This window comes from Corapipo altera, unplaced genomic scaffold (genome assembly GCF_003945725.1).
Source record: "Corapipo altera isolate COAL_440 unplaced genomic scaffold, ASM394572v1 94, whole genome shotgun sequence".
Classification (NCBI taxonomy): domain Eukaryota; kingdom Metazoa; phylum Chordata; class Aves; order Passeriformes; family Pipridae; genus Corapipo; species Corapipo altera.
Window position 1 is genome coordinate 155,420 of NW_020884950.1, and position 18,444 is coordinate 173,863.

The following is an 18,444-nucleotide window of genomic DNA, read 5'->3' on the forward strand; positions in this document are numbered from 1 at the left end:
TGAGGAGCGCGGGCTGAGGCGGGGAGGGGAGGGGCCGCTGAGGGCTCCGCTTCCCGCTCCTGCCCCGCCCTATGGTGTCATATCTTTATCCTGTCCTATCCTATCTTATCCTGAGAGCGGGAAGTGCCCGCGGAGCCCCGAGCTCATGCTAAGCGCTGGCCGCTGCTGCGGGAGGTCGTGTTGTCGTTTCGTCCCCTCAGCCGGGGCTCCTCTGTGCTTTCCTGTGGTAGGGAGAGGGAGGCCGAGCCTTCCGCGTGGTCACCCCCCCCCCCCCTTCTCTGGCAAGTAACCCTAATTTAAATTAAGTATCTTCTGGTAAAATTTCTGTTTCTTTGCCGTTTCTTTGCCGCAGTTTGTTGGCGCCGGCGGAGGGAGATGAGCAGGGATCCCCGGGGCCGGGGGTGCGCCCGGGGCAGAGGCTTTCAGGGGTGGCGAGGAGGATGGCGAGGAGGATGGCGAGGCAGGGGACAGAAGGGAGAGAGCAAAAGGATTCCCGAACCTGGTGAGCCAAATCCCGTGCTTCCACCTGCTTTCTGAAGCCGAAGCGCTTTTCTTTTGACCTACTTCTGTGCTAGGCAATTACAGCTGTTCATCTCTCGCGGTCAAATGAATCGCTGAGAGTAAATGCAAAAGTTTTACTATCGCTTTTTTTTAATCCCCATTTTAATCTTTTTTTTTTTTTTCCCTCCCCCAGCAAAATCTCGACTAGTCCAGTCAACGCTGGACCAGTTTATTCCCTACAAGGGCTGGAAACTTTATTTCTCTGAAGGTACTTTTAGACCAAAATTATATGTAGCAAGTATTTTATTTCTCTTTTTTTTTTCTAGAATTAGTATATGTTGTGTTTGTACAGTTATAGGTTCCATAGAAAAACACCAAAATACGTATCTGTTATATAAAACCATGAATACAATACAGACTTCTGTCTTGTGGCATACTGTAATCTCTGTGGGCTGCAAAGCTCGGAAAAGAATAGTGTAAAATGTGATTTTTTTTTTTTAAAGCCTGTTCAATTAGGCATGCAAAACTTGCAGTCTATCAAAGACTGGAATATGCATTCCTCTACTGGACTTTTCACATGTGCTTGTCCTGTGCCATCTTGGACAAAGTTCTGTTTTGTAACAGGTCTTACAATAGAACATTACTGTGATACTGTAGAGATCTGTCATCCTCCTTAGCTTTGGAATGCAGAAAAATAATGGAAGAGAAATTACCTGTGTGTGTGTCCTGTGAAACTGAAGTAATTATTTCTCTTAGTTACTAATGTGTTATGTTTCTAATTAGCTTTTAGTGACAAGTCTCCTTTTGTCCAGAAGACTCAAGCCTTTGAAAAGTTTTTCATGCAACGCATTGAGCTTTATGACAAGGTAAAAAAACAACCCAAAACATATCCCACCCCAACAACCTATTGTTGATACAAGAACATTACAAATCTTGAGTGGTTTTTCCATCAAAAATAACCTCCCTCATAGACATGAAACGTTTATGACATAATTTGGATGTGTCGTGCTTCTAATTTGAAGGGTATTTTGTACCTTACAATGTTTCACAGGATGAAATAGAAAGAAAAGGAAGTATTCTTGTGGATTATAAGGAACTAATACAAGACAGAGAACTGACTAAATCGATACCAAATATATCTACGGAATTAAGGGATATGCCTGAGAAAATACTGCAGTGCATGGGTCTGGCAATTCACCAGGTAAATATGATGTTCTAATACATAGAAGCATAACCCTCACAACAAAGAAGTTATAAATGTTATAAAACCCAAATCTCTGTTTTCCTGTCTTATGAGAAATTACTGTTTATTTAAAACTGCTCCTTTCACCTCTCCCATTTCTGTAGGGCCCACAAAATCACATTTTGAAAGTCCTTTGGCCTTGGTGCATTTTGTTTATTCATTGTTACAGCAGTTAAATGTAGTTCTAGCACCTGTGTTACTCCCTATTGGAAATTCTAGTTCCTGGTTGTTTTTTTTTAATATACTGCGAGTTATTTGTGCTGCCTGTCCCACCTCACACAGCAGAACCATGGCTGGTAGATGAATGGTGAGCAGATTCAAGAATTCCTGGCACTGCTCCATGTCTCTGACAGTAGCATTTCAGTGCCTGTTGACAGGCAAGTTCAGATGTCGGTGCTTTAGTCAAATGAAACTTCACTTTTTGACCACAGCATTAAAGGTTACTGTATACTTGTTGTTTTTTTTTTAATTAAAAAACCCAAACACAACGAATAGGTTGATTTTTAAGTTCCATTTAAAATAAAGCTTAAAACTGCTCAGAAGCAGCAAAACATTATTTAGTGGGGTGTCACTGGACAGTCATTAGAACTTCAGTAGGAGGATCTGATTGTAAGGGATGCTAATTGAAATTAATAGCAAATCCATGCTGAACATGGCACACTGCAGCTGTGTCCTCCTTCCTGTTCCATGTAGGTGCTGACCAAGGACCTGGAAAGGCATGCTGCAGAGCTGCAGGTGCAGGAAGGATTACCACTTGAGGGAGAACCTATAATAAATGTGCCTCTCATTCATGCCAGGTAATGGGTGTCGAGTATTTGAGTTTTTCCAAGTAAGACCTCTTTGCTTCTTGTCTGATGGTTGTCGGTGTCCGTTCAGGTTGCTGAAGCCTTACATATTTATTGAAGGACTTGACTCTGTGAAGCTATTTCCAAAAGAACAGTCTACATTTTGCTTTTTTTCTTCACCATGACAAAAGCTAAACTGTCCTTGTGAAGAAAAAATTGAAATGAAACATGTTTATAAGATGAGCAAACAGCTTGTGACTAGAAAAAACTTGTAAGTAGAAAAGTGACTTATAAGTAGTACAACTATTCTGTAAAGCATGTATTGATTAAAAGCAGAACTACTTAAATTTTTGTTTGCTGGAGAAGTTAAGATGTAATTATGATCAAGCTTTTTGTTAGCAAAAGGAACATCTTTATAATAAGGAGGTTGATTTGGAGGGTGTGGACATCAGCTGAAGCTGGTAATATTTATTATTCCTTATATGGATGTTTTGGCAGTGGCATATGAGGATGTGTTATTTCTTGTTAGCTTAAGTCTATTAAAGGATTACTAGTAGACAGTCAAGAATATTAATTCTAACTAAACTTCAATTTGAAATTAAGAAGCTGATGTTACAATAATTTGGAATAAGCTGAGGTTACATTAATTCTGAATGTTTCTTACAAAAACAGAATTGCTGTTATGATTTTTAAAATGTGATTTCCTTTGAGTTTTTGATGAAACGAGTCCTTAGAAGTTTTTTCTTTACTTCTTTAAGTAATGGCATCTCAGACTTCAAGGGTCTGAGGGGAACTGGGAGCATAAGCTCTGTTTGAGTTTAAATTACTTTTTAAAAAAAATTATTTTATTTTTTATTATGGCTTTTAATTCCCTGCTGGTGGTGAGTTGGTATGGGAAAGCAGCATGTTTTGGCATGTGGATGGCAAGTGGGTTTAGTTTGGGGGTTTATTGCCCTATGATGTATTTTTAAGTTCTGCAGTTTTATAATTATAACTGCATGCTTTTAACTACACATTAGAATGTGCTTAAGAGAAACCTGTGTCCAAATAAAGGTATGTACAAACTCTCAGATTCTAAGAGACAGTTACAGGCCATTGTCCTGTAGACAAAAGCATTCCATAAATCAGTAATAGATCATGGTTCTAAAACAGTCTTGCAGCTCCATGTGATGGTGATGTTCGGGGTCCTAAACTGAGGGAGCAGGGAAAAACCTGGATTTCGAGAGCCTTACTCTTACTGGGGCCCAGTGACAGGACAAGGGACAAATTAAAACTCTTACAAATCCATGTGAACACTGTTTTACTGTGAGAGAGGTTGTGTAGTCTCCCTCCATGAAAATATTCAAAACTAAACTGGACTTGTATCTGGGCTTGAGCAGGAGGGTTGGACTAGACAATCTTATGAGATCCACTCCATGATAAAGAACTCTCTCTTAAGTTTCATTCTGATTTATTTGTCTAGGTACTTTGTTGCCCTTAAAAAGGGGCAATGTGTTGTACCTGCTGTCCTTATGTCCTTGAAACACAAAAACTCACCCTTTGTTTTGGAGCCTAGGCATGATAAAACTTTGACCCTTTTGCGTCACAACTCCAGTGTTTATCTGAAATAATGGGAAGAGACAATTATACACGATTATAAAGTAGTTTGTTGTACTGCTAATCTCAGCTGTTTACAGGAGGGAGGTGTCACTATATAAACAAACTGTACAGCTGTTGAGCTGTATACCTTTGGAGATTATTAAATGTCTTCTAGAACAAGAATTGAAGACTATGCCGTGGGTCCACCGACAAAATATTTCCAACCATTTTTTTTCCGGATTACCGTTTTTTTTTTTCATTGGGAGGAGGATGTTTTTGTTTGTTTGCTTGGGTGGGTTTTGTGGTCTTTAGGTTTCTTTTTGTTCTGCATTTATGTGTGCTAAGCTTTCAAAATGTTAATGCTTAATTTTCGTGCAGGGTGTACAACTATGACCCGCTAACTCAGCTGAAGAACGTCCGGGCCAACTGCTACGGCAAATACATCGCCCTGCGTGGCACCGTTGTGCGTGTCAGCAACATAAAGCCTCTGTGCACCAAGCTGGCTTTTGTGTGTGCCACGTGTGGAGATGTTCAGAGTGTTCCTCTCCCTGATGGAAAGTACACCCTTCCAACTAAGGTGAGTTAAAACCGTTTCGCTTCATACTTTTTCCCTTACCGGTTGTGACAGTCGCGCGAAAAAGACACCAACGGGAGTAAAAAAGGGAAAAAAAAAAATAAATTAAAAATGTAGTCTATAAAACTGGGTTAAACAACTGAGACATTGGAAAAAATTAATCATACCACGCAGCTTTTGCTACTTCAGGCTCTTTTTACTTGAAAAAAACGTGCCCTGCTGAAACAGCGCATGTGACAAGCAATACATAGAAACCCTGAACTTCCATTTCACTGCTTATGTTTAAAAAGACTCTTCCACCTGGCTGCGGTGGTTTTCTATGCCTGCACTGGGGGGGTTTGTGAGTTTTGTTTAGAACTTTCTATTTTCATTAAAAGGTATTAGAAATAAGACAATGCCTGGTAATTTTACGTCACCTGATGTCCTCAAGTGAAAAAATTTATCTGGAGCATCTGTGGGTATTAAAAGAAACCCACCAAAACAAAGCAGCCAACCAAAACACTCCACTAAACAAAAAAAAACAAACAGGAAAACCAACCCACCACCTCTTCTTCCCCCCCAGTACCCTTCCCCAACTCAAACCAGTTCAGGAAGGGGATCATACAATTCAGCTGTGTTTCTGTGTTTGCTCCAACAACTGCGAGTCAGAGTTCAGGTGTCTGTGCTTGATAACTCTTCATTAATTATGTACATGCTAATTTATAGCCCTAATTTAACTAGCTTTTTTCCTGGAACTATAATGAATCCTATTGCTTTTCTTTTTTTTTTTTTTTTTTTTTTGAATCAAATAAGGCAGTTTCAACTTATGATTTTAGAAAAGGCTGAGAATGAATTAGAATTCCTGTTGTTACAGTGCCTTGTTCCCGAGTGCCGTGGCAGATCCTTCACAGCTGACAGGAGCTCTCCTTTAACCACTACAGTGGACTGGCAGTCTGTTAAGTAAGCACATCCTCCCTTCTGCACAAAAATGGGATGCCACAGGGTACTCAAAAAGTGACAGGGTGGCTCAACCCCTGTTACACTGTGTAATTTTAATAATCTTATTCTTTTGCAGAAAGCACTCTTCAACATTTGTATCACAAAGCAGTTGTTTTATCCGAGCACTGGTATACTTTGTAACCTACCCTATGGAATAGCTTCCTGGAAATTTGTCCTGCCCTTACAGAGTTCTTTGAGAAATGTTCAGTTTGTGCTCTTTGCAGCTTCTCCTGATCACTTCTTATTGCATCTATGACTTAATGATTCCCTTTAATGAGATATAAGTCAGCTAGAAAAGACCTATTAAGTTATATCAGTCAGCTGTGTCAGTTGACATGAATGAACTGAAAGTAAATTGGAGGGTTAAAAATCTTAGTTTGAAGTGATCTTGTGTCCCCCAGTCCTTAAGGTACAGTCAGTAGAAGGAAACAGTGCTACACCTGCCTATTCATCTAATTTCTTTGTCTAATCAGCAAGTAAAATTTGCAAGACCTTTGCTATGGGGGAGCAAGTCACCATACTTACAGAAATTAACAGTGTCAAATTAGCAGTAGGAAGGTAGAATACTGTTGCCCCATAATACCTGTTCAGAAGACTGTGATGTATTTCATCCCGCTGGCTCACGGCAGGAAGGGTGTCAGCTTGGAAAAAACAGGACTCTGCTTGCTTTTTCCCCACTTCTGACATTCAGATTCTGTAAGTTCACATGCTCTGTGTCAAAAGTCTTGGTGTGACAAGTGACATCTAAGTAAGTTTTTCTTTAGTAACGTTCTGTAACGTAAGCAATTTAAAAATTCGTTTAAGAAGTCGTGCTGATGTAGCAGCTCTAGAGGGCGATGTTTATCACAGCTTCTTCAGTAAAGCTTGACTCGGCTTCAGGAAAAACTATCAGAGCTCCAAGTGCAGAGCCAGAACTGAAACTTTGCTAGCCTTTCACAACTGTAGAGTGAACTACTGTTCTTGTTATGGGCTGAGAAATTTCTTGGGCTTTTCTAGGGTTAAAATACCAATTAAGCATTTATGAGGGTTTATAATGTCTGACCTCATATTTCTTGTATATAGGGTCCATCTTATTTCATGTACTGTGCTTATTTCTACATTAACGTGCTCAGCAGTGCTAGAAAATCTGAGTTTCAACTTGGAGTTCATAGGAGTCTTTCTAAGTTTTATGCATAATTTACACCCGTTTATTGAAATCTGAATTGAAAAAGCCTGCTTCTGCAGCACTGCTGTTTCTAGAATTTACCAGGGCATTTCTGCTGTATCCCTTTTCAGTTTGGAAGGGATTGGCTGGATGCTTAACGGCTGCAGATCTTGGATGGTGCAGCTGAACTGGTGTGTGACTCACCTTGTGTCTCACAGGGTGCAGGAGCTCATGGCAGATGATCAGCGGGAAGCAGGACGGATCCCTCGCACGATCGAGTGTGAACTGGTTCAAGATCTTGTGGACAGCTGTGTCCCGGGAGATATGGTCACGATCACAGGGGTAGTGAAGGTGTCAAGCACTGAGGAAGGTGAAATACATCATCTGAGAACACTTTCTTCTGAGGGTGGGGTTTTTTTAGGGATTACACAAGAACAGCCACCCCCCCTAATCTGAGCTCTCAAAGTCGTAAGTGCATTAAGGGTACATTTCTTCAGAAGTTACCAGAGTTTTACAGTGAAGAGTTATTTTGACAGGAGGGCTGCCCAAAAGGTGCACTGCCTCTGATCACTGATAGAGGGTGGGGTTTGCAGCACAACTGCGGGCCTGAATGTGAGGTGCCAGTCTGACATCTGATGTCAGCTGACAGAAAAGCCATCTTGGGACCACTAATGTAGGAGGGTCATCCCTGTTTCCTGAAGTCTCACTATGACTCATTATTTCCTTAATCTTTAATGTCTCCTTCAAACATTAGGAGAACTTTCACATTGTTGTGAAGGACTGTTATCTTTCTTAGTTTAGTCCTCCCTAGTGAAATTTTACAACTTTTTTTTTTTAAATATATTGTGCAAAGCTGTAACAGAATACATTGCAGATAACTGCAGCAGTGTTTTACTCTGAGACTTCATTCTCTGCTCAATGATCATTGGAGTGTACAGAAAATGATTAATTATTAAGCTATATGTTTAATGCTTCTGCACTGTGCATCTTTTTTTTCCTCTAAATATTGAGTGGAAACATTTTATATTCAACTTTTACTTGACTGCAATAATGTAATAATTTAAAATTCCTGGAAAACTTATTTTATTCTGGGAGAAAATTCTCTGTCTTGGCATAGACCCTCCATTTCAGCAAAATATTTTCTTGTGTACGTGAATGAAGAAACCTTAAAAGAACAAATGTAATTAGAAAGTTATTTTGCATCAATTTTAGGAAAAGCAGATGTTCAGTACTTAAATATGAACATTTTGCACATGTATGATATTTCTGAATTACTCTATGCCATTTGTAGATAATATGAATACTTAATGATAGAAGAAAAATGCTCCATCATCCTTTCTCAATTTTTCTAACAGGAGCTTCTAAAAATAAGAATGACAAGTGTATGTTCTTGTTGTACATTGAGGCAAATTCTGTCAGCAACAGTAAAGGACAAAAACTAAAGAATTTTGATGATGAGACTTTTCAAAGATCGTTCATGGAGTTTTCACTTAAAGACCTCTATGCTGTCCAAGAAATTCAAGCTGAGGAAAATCTCTTCAGGCTCATCGTAAAGTAAGTTGTGTTAGACCTAGACTAGGTCTAGGATTGGACTTGTGATTCAGTATGACCACCCTCAGGCATATTGACAGCTCATCTTAAAGCTATGAAATGTCCAAGGCTTGTGCAACAGAAACCACAGAGATATAACAAACTTTAGTGGGTAAGGAACTTGGGAGGAAGTGAAACTATTGCAGTGGGGATGTTAGGACTTTGGGAGGGGTTTAAGGATACAATGAGTTAACTGTGTTTTATTTCAACCCTGAGACAGAAAGCTGAATAAAAAACCAGTTAATGAATTTTGCTCCTCACTGAGCAAATTCAAGTTTCAAGTACCATTTTGTTCTCTGCTTTACAGTGGAGGAAAGAGCTGCAAGAACTGAGCCTAGGGTGTGAAAAACCCTCATTTCAGACTGAGAAATACTCTTCTAAGTGTCCCTCAGGCCCTCCCAGTGGAGTCAAAGAATGCAAAACTAGCACTTTAAAAGGAGAGTTACAGTTAGTTACTTGATTAAGATAAGAAGAGGTGCAGAAATCACTGGGAAGCTGGTTCTCCTCTGTCTTGGTGGGAATTCGAGTGAAAGTCTTTTCTTATTATCAGGCATTTCTTGTTGTACAAATATTTCAAGAAATTTGATGCTGCTGGTCTAAACTGATTCTGCTGGAAATTCAGCAGCAGCCAACTAAAAGTTTTGTATGTTTATAAAGGTGTTCTGTGACGAGAGACAGAATAAGGGATTATTTAATACTGATGTGTTGATTTATACTCCCCTCATGTTGCATTGTTCTTTGTTTTTCAGCTCTCTTTGTCCTGCAATCTATGGCCACGAGGTAAGTAATTTAACAACTCTGCTTGCAATTTCTGATTGAAATGTTTATGCCACAGTAAACTCCTAAAGGATTTATAAAACTTTTCTGGGGTGTGGGTAAGGGACTGTTTTTACTGGTGACTGTGACTCCCAGTCACTTTTGGTGTCAAGGAAGTGGCAGCCTTATACCTTTAAGTTCAGTCATCCAAAATGAAAAGAGTTATTACAGCCAATTCTAGGGAGCTTGTCAGTATTGGTCACTATGATCAAATACTTATCAGTGTTGGTATGTTCCACAACAGATTGTAAAGGCAGGTTTGGCCCTGGCGTTATTTGGAGGATGTCAGAAGTTTGTGGATGACAAGAACAGAATCCCAGTGCGAGGAGATCCACATGTTCTGGTTGTTGGAGATCCAGGATTAGGAAAAAGTCAAATGTTGCAAGTATGGCTTGATGTATCACTGTCCTCTGTCTTTCTCTAATTCCTTGTTATCTTGACTTCTTGTAATCATGGTAGGATAGGTGTGCTAAGACCAAGGGGTTGCTTGAGCCTGGCTGGAGTTATGTTTTCATGTAGGATGCCTCAAATATAGGATAGTACCCAAAGGGGTACTTGCAAGGAGCCTTGCAGAAGGGCCTGTTAAAACACTTTCCAAAGCAGGTATACTTGGTCAGTATATATCTACCTGTGGACTTTCAGGTATAGGTTTATAGGCTTGTTGTCTTGCCCTTCCATATTTTTATTTTTTTTAACAACCCTTTTCCCCAGTGAGGAGGTTCATTCCTTCCTATCTTCACTTTGCTGGTCCACTGTCAGAACAGGTACACTCTTGGAACAAATGCATTTTTTTTGCCATGTAACTCACCTCCAGTGAGGTTTACTTCCATTCTCTTACCCTGTTTTTATGTTGCTAGAACAGAACTTGGCTTTTTGGGAAAGGGACTGGCTGCTGCGTTTGGGTTTTAATCTTGGTGGGCATTTCTGCATGACCATGACAAAATCAGTTAATAATAGGGTTGGGGTTTTTTTGTCTTAAAAGGAATGGTTTTAAAATTCCGTTTCTTTTCCCATAGTTACTGTGAAGTGAAAGAGGGACAGAGTTCACTTAGACCTGCAGCATTGCATACTTTGTTTAAAAAGTCTGAGTCTTCCTAATGTGGACCTGTTTTGTTAGGATGTGATTTGCAATAATTTAACCAAAGTGATGGATTTGTGTGCAAGCATCTTAAACACATTTTTAAATTATTTTTTTTCGTTGAATAGGGACTCTGGCACAGAGTAGCTGATTTGGTTTTTTCACATTGGCCTTCTGTTTTTTAGTAACATTTAAGAAAAGCTAGTACTCTGTTCCTCAGACACAACCCTGAGACAAGATTCCTCTCAGTCACCAGTGTCAGAGAAAAGAATCCTAAGGAGAAAAGCCAAGGAGCCTGTGTAGGAGCCAGGGTTTTTGGGTTTGGGTTGGGTTTTTTTTTTTGGTTGGTTGGGTTTTTTTTTCCCTACTTGGTGCCTGTCACATATTTGATACCAAACAAGTATTTGGGTGTTATCTTTTAAATAAAACAGAGGCACCTGTTGCAGAGTAATTATAGGTATTATCTGAGAAAATCCTGTTATAACTCTGTTCTAGGCAAATTTAACTGCAACCTGTCTGTGTTCAAGCTTACCATGCTTTGCTTTTCTAGTTCATATTTCAAATTGTAGGCTGCTTTCTGGATGCTAGAGGCATGGAGAAAACTAGGACTGCCCTTTACCCCTTAGCTGTGGGGAGAACTACGTGTGTTTTCTGTGAAGCAGCATGTGTTGGGCACTAGGGCAAGACACTAGTCTAAACAGACCTTGGGGTCTGAAGATACAGAAACCCATGCAATCCCATGACAGACAGTATGTCCCTGAGCATTTCAACATGCTTCTAAAATGTGCTTTAAGTGCTGTGCCCAAGGTCCCAGTAATTTTGATAATACAGTAGGGTAAGGCTGTTCTGCAAGTGACCAAAGTTTCTCCTACTGCATTGCACAAGTGTGTCTCTTGGGCTTGCAATGAGTTATAACTTTACAGTTGGGCCATGTAAAATAGAAATAAGTTTGGGTTTACTTTGAATTGTTTCTCTAGAATAAGCTTCATGAAATTCTTCACTCTGGGGAGGGAAAAAAGTATTTCTTTCTCTTCTAGGCAGTATGTAACGTTGCTCCTCGAGGTGTGTATGTTTGTGGTAATACTTCCACCAGCTCTGGCCTGACTGTTACACTGTCTAGAGATGGCACTTCTGGAGATTTTGCCTTGGAAGCTGGTGCTTTAGTGCTTGGAGATCAAGGTAATACATGTAATGCCACAGGTTTTGTATGATGACATGTGAGGGGCGGGAGTGTGTGCACTGCTGACTCTAAGATTTACCACAGTGGTCATTTAACAGTGGACTAAAAATGTATATTTAAAGTATGATATTGGCTTTCCACACTGTGGGAAATTCTGAGCTTCACCAGTGACTTCTCTGGAGGGGATCCCTGCTTTCCTTGGGTGCAGGAAAACTTGAGTTCTGCAATTCACATCCTAGACTTACTGTCAAAGAACTAGGGGTTTTTTTTTGTTCAGAAATGTGACTTGATGGCAGCTGCTGGACTCTTATAATTTTTGAAAAAGAGATAGCTTATGAGATTTGTTGTCTGTTTATAAAAAGCTTGTTTGGTCATTTTAATGTGTAATCAATATCAACAAGTCAGGCTGACTTCATAATGGTTTGGCTGCATTACCATGAAGTGAAAACAAACCTTGCTGAAATGGAGACTTTGTCCAGTGTCTCCTGCAGTCCCTAGGATTCTAGGTTGGACTTGTGATGTAGTGACTACTGGATTGTAGCACACACTTGCCCATCAGTTAATGTGTTTTCTAGTAAGTCTTTGTCTTGTTTTAATTGCTTCCAGGAATTTGTGGAATAGATGAATTTGATAAGATGGGAAACCAGCATCAGGCTTTGTTGGAAGCCATGGAACAGCAAAGCATCAGCCTTGCCAAGGCTGGCATTGTTTGCAGTTTGCCAGCTCGGACATCCATTGTTGCTGCAGCAAACCCAGTTGGAGGACATTATAACAAAGCCAAAACAGTGTCTGAGAACTTAAAGTGAGCACTTTCTGAAATGCTGCTTTTATAGTTCACATTCAGGAGTAGATGTTTCTGGTAGTCTTGTATCTTGTGTATAATTGCTTTCTAGTTTTCTGGAGCTTGAACACAAACTTTAATAATTTTTGGTGGCTCTTGAGAGAGAAATTGCTTTTCTACTTTATTCTGAATGAACAGGACAGGACTTTTTTATATGTATTTGAAGTGGAACAGGGTTGCTATAATTTTTCCTCTTCTCTGAGCACTGTGTGGTTCCTCGCCTTTACTCTAGAATGGGGAGTGCTTTACTGTCAAGATTTGATCTGGTTTTCATTCTGCTGGACACCCCCAACGAAGACCACGACCACCTGCTGTCCGAGCACGTGATGGCGATCCGGGCAGGGAAGCAGGCAGGGAGCAGCAGCGCCCTTGTGACCCGGACCAGCTCCCAGGACCGCTCTGTCCTTCAGGCTGTGTCTGACAGACCACTGCTTGAAAGGCTAAAGGTAGGACTTGTCCTGTGATTGTTGCTCTACCCCTGCACTGGGACCTGGTGACGCTGACCTGCTGGATGTCCTCGGTCTGCCACTCTCATTCTTCTCATAATCGCTTCTGAATCAGAGGGAGCGTTTACCTGTTTCTACCAATTGCCTCTTGTAGCTAACATGACCTGTCCTGCTGGAAGATGTGGCTCAAAACATCTTCATCACACGGAAGAGAATTTATTAGCTGAGCTGGTGGGTTTTTGGTTGTGAGAAGATGCTTTGCATGAGATGCTCTAAAGCAAATTTGCTGAGTTAAGTTTCAATAAAGAGCTACAAAATTAGACTGGACATAATAATTTGATATAACGTGATATGCAGTGAAGTATTGAATCCAAATAAAGCCATGTGTAAACAAATCCTTGGGCATCTGCAAGTCAACAGATTCACGGATTACAGGAGAGGAAGTATATTTCTTTTTAGACTTCAGTGATCAGTTTGGGAACTGATATTGTCCAGTGACAGGTCTTGGGAGAAATACTCCTGCTGGAGCTAAACCCATGCACTTCTGGAAATGGGATGTCAGCAGTGATGGGTTAGGATTTAACTATATAATGAATTCTTTCTCAAAAAGAGAAAATCCAAATTCCCGGTTGTTACAGCTCTGCAGAAGACTATTTGGCACTTCTTATCTTGGCTGCTGCTTCTGAAATGGCCAAGTGTGTGTGTTTACATGTCTAAGCACAGTGTATGGACTTCAAGTACACTGTTCATATATTAAGCACTGAAGCCCTTATAGTGATGACTCCACCAGATAAAGCATAAATGATGATGATTTTATATTAAAACTTTTATTGTGTAGGGTTCTGACAGAAATCTAAGCTTCTTGTAATTGGGTTAGATCTCAACAGGAGAAAACTTTGATGCCATTCCACATCAGCTGCTGAGGAAGTACGTGGGATATGCCCGGCAGTACGTTCATCCAAATTTATCTCCAGAGGCTGCACAGGTCCTCCAGGAATTCTACCTCGAGCTCCGGAAGCAGAACCAGGGAGCAGACAGTACCCCAATCACCACGAGGCAGCTGGAGTCGCTGATCCGACTCACAGAGGTAAATTCAAGCTGTAATACTCCAGGGATTGAAAGCAAAGAGATTATTCCTAAGATGCTTCCGATGTCCTATAATTTTTGACAGCTTATTCACCACTCTGCTTTTTTTGTTTTGTTTAAAAAAGAAAGTGAGAATGCAAGAGGCCTAGAAGTGTTTAAGAGCTACTGTTGCTTAAAGCCTCTTATAAAGTAAAACACTCTTGAGGGGGTGGAAAGGGAATCTATCACATTCCTCAAAAGGAGAAAAAGTAGGTACAGGCAGGAACAACCTGCTGCCCATCTTGAATTTAGAATGCTGCTGTTTTCCCTAACACTCTGCCTTAATGACACTATTTGTGATCTGCTGCTTCACAAGAATACAAAGCAAACAAACTCCAAGCTACAGCCTAATAATGCAAGTATGCAGGAGGTGACATTGTAACACTAACAAAAAAAAAATCTTCCTCTAAATCCTCTAGGCTTCAGTTCCATCTCTGCTCCTAAAATTTGCACTTGTAGAGTGATTGTAGCCTTTTTTCACATCAGCTATCTTTAATAAACCTTTGTGGGTTTTTTTGTTTTGTTTTAAGGCACGATCAAGGCTGGAATTAAGAGAGAAATGTACCAAGGAAGATGCTGAGGACGTAATAGAAATAATGAAATACAGGTAACACACACTGCTTGAAAAATTAAATAAATCACGGTGTTATTCATTCAAAACTTTTTTTTTTTTTTTAACATATATACAAACACAGTGAAGAAATCACTTGATCAAATTTAGGCCCGTAATACTAATACTTGGATTTGTCTTTGAAAGCTGACAGCAGCTGTAAGTTGAACACAGTTGCTTAGGCCTTTATGTGATCACAGTGGTTGTGTCTATCCGTGCACAGCAACTTAGGCATGAGGCTCCTGAAGGTTTTTTTCTCTCATGTGATTACTCTTTGTTGTTGCAGCTGAACAATTAAAGTTTAAAAGCAGTTTTGACGAATGGTTAGTTCCTTAGACGATGAGTTTCTTGATAGGGGATGGTTTCCTATGTGGCTTCTGAAAGCCTTCTCAAGCAGTTTTAGGAAGCAAATCCACACGTGTTTGCTTTTATCTCCTGCTGATCTTTTTTTAATCTGTTTTTAGCATGCTGGGAACCTACTCCGATGAGTTTGGAAAGCTGGACTTTGAGCGTTCCCAGCACGGGTCTGGGATGAGCAATCGGTCTCAAGCAAAAAGATTTATTTCTGCCCTGAACAGCATCGCAGAAAGAACCTACAACAACCTCTTTGACCTGCAGCAGCTCCGGCAGATTGCAAAGGAGCTACAGATACGGGTGAGTCTGGAAATCAGGCGTCTCTTCAACAGCAAACTGCAAGACCAGTCAAAATTATTTATTGCAAAATGGGAAGTAGAAAAGACACATCTGTTGTGCCTCTTTGCAGTGAACAGAAAGAACCAATTTAATGCTGCTTTTAGGCTGAACAGTCTTCTTGAAGTGCCTTTGTAAGCTTTACTAACCTCACCAGCTGTTTGGCAAAAGCAACTCCTCACACTAGTAAGGGCTGATTCTGCTTCTGAAGGTGGTCCTTGAGAAGACCCTGCTTTGTTCTGTGAAAAGCAATGTTGGTTTCAGTATAGTTTAGTCCCTCTGGCTCCCCAGAGGGCAAACCTACTTTTGTTCCCAAATTTATCCTTGTGGTGTCCCTGCTCTATTTCAGCAGTGCAATGGTGTTTCTGCTTGACCTTCTCTGGATGAAATGTTGTGTTTTGGGTTTTCATTCCTGCTTCAAGCATCCTAATGTTGTAACTTGATAGGAACATCATGTAGGACACATGGCCACAAATGTATTTTACCCTGTAACTGACTTGAATTCTGTATTTGTGAGGGGGCTGCAGCCAAACAAAAACATTGGTGGCTAATTCTACTTTTTGCTTTATGCCAATTTAAAATGGGATTTCAGATGTAATGAGTGAAAAGTAGTGATAATTAGTTTCATAAAGAGAAATTAATTATGGGAAGTGGTGCTGTTCTTTCTGTTACCTGGTGACCCTACTTGGGCCTGCTGGGGCAAGATGGCTTCAGTTTCCCAACTTGTTGAACTGTTGACTGTACACAAGTCTAGATTTGTTTTGAATCCTGTCTGACAGAACATGGTACATCCAGCTCTCTTCTCCCACGACCATCAGTAATTCAGTGACTACTTAAAGTTAATTCAATTAACTCTCATTCTCCCTTCATATAGAGAATATTTTTTGCCCATTCAGAGTTCTACACCTGGAAATCAGTGAGAGTTGTAGAAATCAGGCTTTTCTTTCGTAGGTACTTGTGTTACAGAACTTGAATTTATACATATGGAACTGCATACTTTGTGCATGTCATAAAGTAGAGAACACAAGTTCTGTGTAACACTACAGTAAAAACAGTGTGTAAGTAGAGCACAGAAGGGTGGGACCGATGGTGTGCCACCTCCTAGTAGGTCAACAGTTCGCTGAGGAAACCAACCTGTTGTTAGCTCACTTTATTTCACTGAGTTCTTTTAAATGGTTTATGGTGCTTTACATCAGATAAGGTGTCATTCTCCAATTTGATATTTTTGTCTTTATTTTCTCCAGGTATCTGATTTTGAAAGCTTTATTGGATCCCTGAATGACCAGGGTTATCTTTTGAAAAAAGGTTCAAGGGTTTATCAGCTTCAGACAATGTGAAAAGAGTCACTGTGATGAACTTCCCTGGGACGTGATGGATACACTGGACTGATGGACCTGCAGCAGTGAGACACTGAGCTGCAGCCTGGCACTGCAGGCACTGGGGCTGACTGAGGCTGAGATTTCCCTTCAGAAACTGAAGTTGCCCCCAGGCTTGTTTTAAAGCTGCTCAGGACAAACTGACACATGGTATTGCTGCCTGACTCATCCTGTAGGGTCTGCTTACCCAAAAGGGACTGCGTAGGACTAGAATGCACCTCATCATCCTTGAGGAGTGGGAAGTGTGGGTTTACATTGACATTATTACAGTGCCATGACAGATTTTACTTCTAAACCCAGAAATCTTTCATGAGAAGATGGTGTGAGCTGTATTTTCAGCACTGTAGTTCATTGGGGGAATTTAAAGTGTTGAAATGTTTCAAAAAAGTTGGGAACCTTCATGTTGAGACAACACTGTTTTTACAGCTATTACCAAATGGCACCTTGATTTGCTGCTTTGAAGTTTGATATTTATTGGTCTTTGAAGCTGAGATTTAATTGGAAATGCAAGTCAGATTTAAGAAAATATCCTTATTACAGTATTTATTATGTAAAACAAGAACTGGATTTTGACTTTCATTAAACTTTATATGTGAGAAATATTATTTGTTCAAAACTGTTGTACAGTGTTCGTGGCCACTGCAAGATCTATAACAGCAAACAAGTAATGGATGTCTTTGTGTAACTGTTCCTGACACAGAAGAATGTGTGTTCAGCAAGAGCAAAGTGCTGAGTGATGAAATCAGAATCGTGGTCTGCTGCAATAAAATAGCAGATGGGAAGATTCTAGTGTAAGTATTAAAAAACCAACACAAACAAAATGACCCAAAGACTAATATATTTTTAAAAAATCAAGAATGCATTGCTGATCCTTCTGCTTTCCCTCTTTTATTTCTAGAGTAAGATATGACAGATTTAAAAAAGCAGAAATACTGAAGCTTTATTGTCTTATCTTCTAATTTAAGTGCCAGAAGGGTCTGATCTGCACCATCCTTCCACAGCCATTTGGCACCAAAATCCAAGCGCTGAAAGAACATGTTAAACTGCTCAAGGCTGCCTTAGTGTGAATCTACTCCAACATACTTGAATCTGAAAACTAGTTTGGCAGATGAGATACTCTTAAGAGAGCCAAGAAATCATAGTTCCACACCTGAACTCTCCAGGGCCAAGCACTCACCTCTGTCCAGGTTGTGGTTAATGGCTCTTTTGAAAAAAAAATACAGCAGCTGTCAGTCTGTCCGTCTGCGTGTGGGGGCATAGGAGCGGCAGAGGAGACACCTTCTTGCAAATTAGGACTTAATCCTGCAGTAGAAGCACCCTGCTGGATTAACTAATCGGAAGCAGGCGTTAGATACCGATATTAACCTTTACCGGCGCTGGGAGGGACAGGAAAGAGTCTCAGCAGCGAAGAAAGGGCTGCGCCTGGAAAAGTAAACTCTTCTTGTAACTCTCGAGCTAAAGTAAACGCGGGCAAAGGAGGGCAGAAAGCGAGTGCCGAGAACAACACCCCACTCACGCTCCCTGAGAGGTCTCTCGAGGCAAAGCAAACCTTCAGCTGCCTCCGCCCGGGGCTCGTGCGGGAACGGCTCCGCACCGGGGCAGGCGGAACGGGATGACCCCGGGGCAGCCGCCCGCCCTGCCACCACGGACAGCGCCAGGGGCGAGCCTGGGCCGGGAGGTAGCGGGGGGGAAGAACCGGGAGAAGGGCGGGAAAGCGGCGGGCAAAAGGATTTTTCCCGGTACCGGATTTTCAACTCCTCCGCCGCGGCTGAGCCCGCCTGCCGTAAAGCGCGCCGCCCCGAGGAGGCGGAGAGGGGCTGACGTAAAGCGCCGCAAAAGCAGGCCGCGCGCGCCCGCCGCGGCTCAGCGGCACACGCGCCGCGCGCGGC

General features: G+C 41.0%; 2 protein-coding genes across 2 annotated transcripts in view; both read left to right on the forward strand.

Moving 5' to 3' along the window:
* Window positions 1–9: 9 nt before the first annotated feature.
* MCM8 (minichromosome maintenance 8 homologous recombination repair factor) lies at window positions 10–17,157 on the forward strand. The gene is made up of 19 exons (XM_027662973.1): window positions 10–226; window positions 353–502; window positions 695–769; window positions 1,285–1,367; window positions 1,553–1,702; window positions 2,438–2,541; window positions 4,486–4,684; window positions 5,535–5,620; window positions 7,022–7,173; window positions 8,159–8,357; window positions 9,143–9,173; window positions 9,454–9,594; window positions 11,325–11,466; window positions 12,074–12,269; window positions 12,541–12,754; window positions 13,632–13,841; window positions 14,410–14,486; window positions 14,954–15,143; window positions 16,424–17,157. Exons 2-19 carry the CDS (start codon window positions 376–378, stop codon window positions 16,514–16,516), a joined length of 2,469 nt encoding a protein of 822 aa, XP_027518774.1. The 5' UTR covers window positions 10–226; window positions 353–375; the 3' UTR covers window positions 16,517–17,157.
* A 995-nt stretch (window positions 17,158–18,152) lies between these two features.
* The window catches only part of CRLS1 (cardiolipin synthase 1), a 5,253-nt gene continuing 4,961 nt past the window's right edge, over window positions 18,153–18,444 (forward strand). The window contains exon 1 of the mRNA XM_027662993.1: window positions 18,153–18,233. Coding sequence (XP_027518794.1) covers window positions 18,168–18,233 — 66 coding nt within the window. The 5' untranslated portion in view covers window positions 18,153–18,167. The remainder of the gene's footprint in view (window positions 18,234–18,444) is intronic.